This window comes from Salmo trutta, chromosome 34 (assembly GCF_901001165.1).
Source record: "Salmo trutta chromosome 34, fSalTru1.1, whole genome shotgun sequence".
Taxonomy (NCBI): Eukaryota; Metazoa; Chordata; class Actinopteri; order Salmoniformes; family Salmonidae; genus Salmo; species Salmo trutta.
The window spans coordinates 24,130,228-24,135,452 of record NC_042990.1 but is presented as its reverse complement, the minus strand read 5'-3'; the positions used below and the strand labels follow the sequence as shown (position 1 = coordinate 24,135,452).

The window sequence follows — 5,225 nt, the reverse complement described above, 5'->3', positions numbered from 1 at the left end:
AGAGGTATCAGTGGTGTGTGTGTGTGTGTAAAGAGGTATCAGTGGTGTGTGTGTAAAGTGGTATCAGTGGTGTGTGTGTGTGTGTGTGTGTGTGTGTGTGTGTGTGTGTGTGTGTGTGTGTGTGTGTGTATAAAGTGGTATCAGTGGTGTGTGTGTGTGTAAAGAGGTATCAGTGGTGTGTGTGTGTGTTTATAAAGTGGTATCAGTGGTGTGTGTGTGTGTGTGTGTGTAAAGAGGTATCAGTGGTGTGTGTGTGTGTGTGTGTGTGTGTATAAAGTGGTATCAGTGGTGTGTGTGTGTGTGTGTGTGTGTGTGTGTGTGTGTGTGTGTGTAAAGAGGTATCAGTGGTTCAGTGGTGTATCACTTTAATCTCAAACTTCAGGGGGTGAACAAGCTCTCTCTCTCTCTCTCTCCTTTCGTTCTCCTCCCCCCTTCCTCTACCCCTCTCTCGGTCTTCTCTCCCCCCTTCCTCTACCCCTCTCTCAGTCTTCTCTCCCCCCTTCCTCTACCCCTCTCTCGGTCTTCTCTCCCCCCTTCCTCTACCCCTCTCTCGGTCCTCTCTTCTCCTCTCTCAGTCCTCCCCCCCCTCGCCCCGTCTATTTCTGGATCTGGAAGATGAAGAGTCGAAGGTTGATGTTCTTGGCTGCCAGTAGTTTGTTACACTCCACAGAGTCGGTGATGGGCAGAGGGACGTAGTCTGTCTCGTTGGTGTCGTTGCTGAACGCGTGGTGGTGGATCACAGGCTTGATCCTCACGTCATCGTACGGACCTTTCAACAGCAGGAAGGAACACTCTATAGCCGAGTTCACCTACAGAAAGGAGGAGGGTTAGCGAGAGAGTGCGTGTGAGTATGTCACTGAGTGTGTGCGCATAAGTTCAGTGATTGTGTACCTTGCTCTTGAGGATGAGCTGGAAGGAAAGGGTGCGTTTGCAGGAGAGGTTAGGGTTGCGTTCAGAGTCGTTGACCCTGGCCTTCAGAACCCAGGTTTGGTTCAACACGGTGAAACGAGGAGTCTCATAGTACAGACGGGTTATAAAGTCATCTGTGCGGTACGGCCTGAACTGGACCTCTGCGCAGGGGAGAGGGAGGGGAGGAATGAATTAGAGAGGTCCATGTTTTCTATGTGTGTGACTGGTCCTTCAAGACGGATAGGAACGATTGTCCTGGTAGTCAGGTACTGTGTGTAAGACAGTGCGTACTGTGTACCTAGCCTACCTGTGAAGCCAATCTTCTCGTAACAGAGCAGGGAGAATATAGAGTTGTAAAGGGTTAGTTCTCTGCTGTGGCTCTGGTCCATCTCCCCCAGGATGCCCATCAGCTCTGTGCCAGTCTTGGTGGGGTGGCAGCACTCCTCCTCGTGGGCCGGCAGCTCGTGGAACGGCCCCTTCCACGGGCAGCCAATCCGCTTGTACTTACACTGTGTCACCCTGGCAACATATCAGGTGGGAGTTTAGGGCCAATCATAAGCAGGAATAAGACCATAAGCAAATTCATTTTGTGTCTCTCTATCAGCCAGTCCCAAATTGGTTCCTACCCTTGCCCCTTGGTCCAACCCCCTAGTTTCTGCAGATCTGTAAGGTGGAAGGAATATGGTACAATCTCCACCACTGCACTGCTTATACCCATCACCCTATAGATCTACAAACATGGAGGGGTTAGGGTCGAGGGGGAGGGGTAAGAAGTGATTTGGGACCGGCTGTATAATTTCTGCTGGTTCTGTCAGTAACACCTGCATCAGGGTGGTCTGATCGTCATAACAACAACAACAGAACAGGCACCCACACACACACCCTGTAATCAGTTTGGTCAGAAAGTAGATCAGCTGTTTTCTTTTCAGAAGAGCAGCAAGTCATATTTTCCCAGTCCCCCCCTCCCTCCCCCCCAAGGCAAATCACGTTTCTGTGTGTGTGTTTGTGGGAGGAGGGGAGGGTGGGATTGGGTAAGGGTTAGGTTTAGGTAAAATAGGATTTTGAATGGAAATACATTTTAGGTCCCCACGAGGATAGAAAAACAAAGTGTGTGTGTGTATACCAATGAGTTGTGTACCTGTCTTGGCACTCCTCTCTCTGGTGCCTCTCTAGGCTAGAGCGAGGGAACTGTTTGAGACAGAAGGGGCAGTCTGTGGGCAGCTCACTCACTGCCTTCTCTACAGCCAGGTTCCTACAACACAGGGACTTACTGATCTCACACCTAAAGGGAGAGGGGGGGTAATCAATCCACCAGTCAATCTAATTACATTTGTATAGAGACACGGTTCCTGATCTCACACTTAAAACAGTCACGTAAATCAGTCAATCACTCAATTCAACTGGATTTATAAACTGTGTGTGTACAGACCTGCAGTTAGGACATGTGGCCTGTTCTTCTTTCAGACGAGAGTCGGCCAGCAGGTGGATAAAACAGCCAGCACACATCAGGTGACCGTTGGTGCACTATAGAACAGAGAGGAAAGGGTTAATGTAGGTGTGTCCATACTGTGGATAGTCGTCTTTATAAATCAGTGTTCATACGCTGTACAGAAATGCATAATATAGAGAAACACACAGGTGTGTGTATGTTTGTTAATGGCCATCTTTTCAAACCAGTGTTTGGGGGTGGGGAGAGCAGGTGTTATTTGAGGGCATACTACTCAGTACCAAACCACAGTAATGACACGGGTGTAAACTGGGTGTGGCAGGCAGTTCATTCAGTGCTACATGCTGATGTGTTGGGGTTTGCCTATTCCTAACTCCTAGGGGTCAGCCTGGGATACACACATCTTATCTGTTCATGTCTTGTTGTTGGCTAATCTGAATAGAATCGGCAGCCATTTCAGACACCTAGCCATCTACATCCAGATGATTTATAGATCAGATAATCTCTCTGCACTGCGCTGAGCTCTGGCTAACCCTCCTTACCGAGTTAACGTAGCTGCTAGGCTGCGGCCCTGGGCCCTACAACTCTTCGCCTATCGTTACAGTCCATGACAGGTGGTGCTCAGTAGGCCTACAAACTGTCTTCAACCCCCACTTCTTGCCCGACTGCCTAGTTAGCTAGCTAACAGACATGTTAGTTAGGCTTACTTCATACGAAGTTAGCTAGCTGGCTAGCATTGACAAGAGGGCCAAAGTCAGTAGGCCAGTGACAGGCGTGTTTGTGACAGTATTTACCTGATAAACGGAGGCTTTGGGCAGGTCTAGGCATACAGTGCAGCACAGGACTGAATACAGCCTCTCTTCCAGCTTTCCCGACTCTCCCTCCGGCAGTCTCATCCGCTTCTTGGGCGGCGGCTCGTCCGGATCCGACTCGGGACCGAGCCCCTCTCCTCTCCGGATGCTCACCTCCTCCTGCATAGACGGCCCCCCGACGACTGCCTCCAGGGCTGTCCCCACCGCCACAACCCCCAGGCCGCCTGAGGAGGAGCCTGGAGCGGCCGCGACGCCCACCTCCCCCCGCTCTTCCACCGAGGACATGTTGGGTGGTGGTGATTGCCAGGCGTTAGCTAACTACCCGTCACCAGAATGTTACCTAGCTGGCAGGTTTAACTTCACAGACTAGCCAAGGGAAAACCAGGCCACCCAGCTAAGGGTCCGTTGTCTAGATAGCTTGCCTGTTTGTAGCCAATGTTACGCAATAACGCGCTTGGAATTTAGATACCCGAACCCTCGCGTAACGTTCTGGAATATCCTAAATGATTTGATGGTCGTTTTATGTAGATGGATATTTAGCGATGTTGGCAGATAAGCGAAATTCAGCTAGCTACTAGGCTATAGGTATCAAGCTCACAAAACCCTCCAGTTCTCTCCGCTGTCTAGCTATAACAAAACACCCCGTCAGATGTTTTTGTGGTGTTCATTCTCTTTTATTTGCCGTGCCAGCGCGTGAGCGGACGTTCAGCGAATGCCCGGTTCGTCAGATCGGTTAATGTCTTTTCCCCTGTGCCAACTCACTATCCACCGGTCCCCGGAAAGTGTCAGTTTTGGAAAAAGCAGAGCTATGTTCAGACAGTTCGCTGGGACTACTCTCTAACTACACAGCCATCTTTGTTTTTCTCCTGTCCGGACGGTCGCCTCCTCCTCTCCCCGACTTCACTACCCCCTAGCTCGGCGCTAAGTATTTCCGATCCTTACTGGTGTTACTCAGCCAAGGTCACACAAAAAACTAAGCCCGAGTTTCGGAGAAACTGTCAATATTTTGCCAGTAGCAGTTATGGCCTTTCTTGCCAGTCGCGGATTGGCTATCAGCGGAATGTTTTGTTGTATCAGATGACTTGGGGGGGGGTGAAAGAGTGTGGATGCGCATGCGTAGTGGCTGTCTGCAGGGTCAGCGTGGTAGGACCAATGACTGAATATACTGGTAGGATGGATTTAATGGAGCACGTCACCTCACCAGCAGGGCGTCACCTTCCTGGACACAGCCAGAAATGACCAGACACATCATGCTACCAGAAAACCCCTGGTTGACCCTGCCTCTGCACAATATACACTGTACAAATCATGAAGAACACCTTGTAATATTGACTTGTACTTGTACCCCTCCTTTTGCCCTCAGAACAGCCTCAATTTGTTGGGGCATGGACTCTACAAGGTGTCGAAAGCGTTCCATGGGGATGCTGGCCTATATTGACTTCAATGCGTCACAGAGTTGTGCCAAGTTGGCTGGATGTCCTTTGGGTGGTGGACCATTCTTGATACACACGGGAAACTGTTGAGCGTGAAAAACCCAGCAGTGTTGCAGTTCTTGACACATTCAAACCGGAGCGCCTGGCACCTACTACCATACCCCATTCAAAGGCACTTAAATATTCTGTCTTGTCCATTCACCCTCTGAATAGCACACATACACAATCCATGTCTCAATTGTCTCAAGGCTTAAAAATCCTTATTTAACCTGTCTCATCCCCTTCATCTGCACTGATTTAACAAGTGACCTCAATAAGGGATCATAGCTTTCACCTGGATTCACCTGGTAAGTCTATGTCATGGAAAGAGCAGGTGTTCTTAATGTTTTGTACACACAGTGTAGGCTAGCCTACAAACAGTACCAACAATCGGCCTATCCTTCATTTGTCAAATGATGTAGGCTAATAGACTGATAAATTCGGTGATAGGCCACCACCAGAGGACCCAGGTGTTGCGATCTTGTTAAGGATCATTACACTGTTATTACACTGTTTGGTTACTCAAAATAAAAGACTCTCAAAGGAAAACTTTTCCATAAATGTTTGTCTTGTATCTGAAACACC

General features: G+C 49.3%; 1 protein-coding gene across 2 annotated transcripts; it reads right to left on the bottom strand.

The window, feature by feature from the left end:
• Positions 1-541: 541 nt before the first annotated feature.
• On the bottom strand, positions 542-4,259 carry zftraf1 (zinc finger TRAF-type containing 1). Of its 2 annotated transcripts, none has more exons than XM_029732318.1 (6): positions 3,151-4,259; positions 2,339-2,433; positions 2,048-2,191; positions 1,208-1,428; positions 892-1,070; positions 542-809 (listed from the first exon to the last, which is right to left on the bottom strand). In XM_029732318.1, exons 1-6 carry the CDS (start codon positions 3,451-3,453, stop codon positions 597-599), a joined length of 1,155 nt encoding a protein of 384 aa, XP_029588178.1. In that variant the 5' UTR covers positions 3,454-4,259; the 3' UTR covers positions 542-596. The 2 variants fall into 2 exon arrangements, with proteins under 2 accessions (XP_029588178.1, XP_029588179.1); XM_029732319.1 differs by having other exon boundaries at positions 1,217-1,428; positions 3,151-4,258.
• Positions 4,260-5,225: the final 966 nt, after the last annotated feature.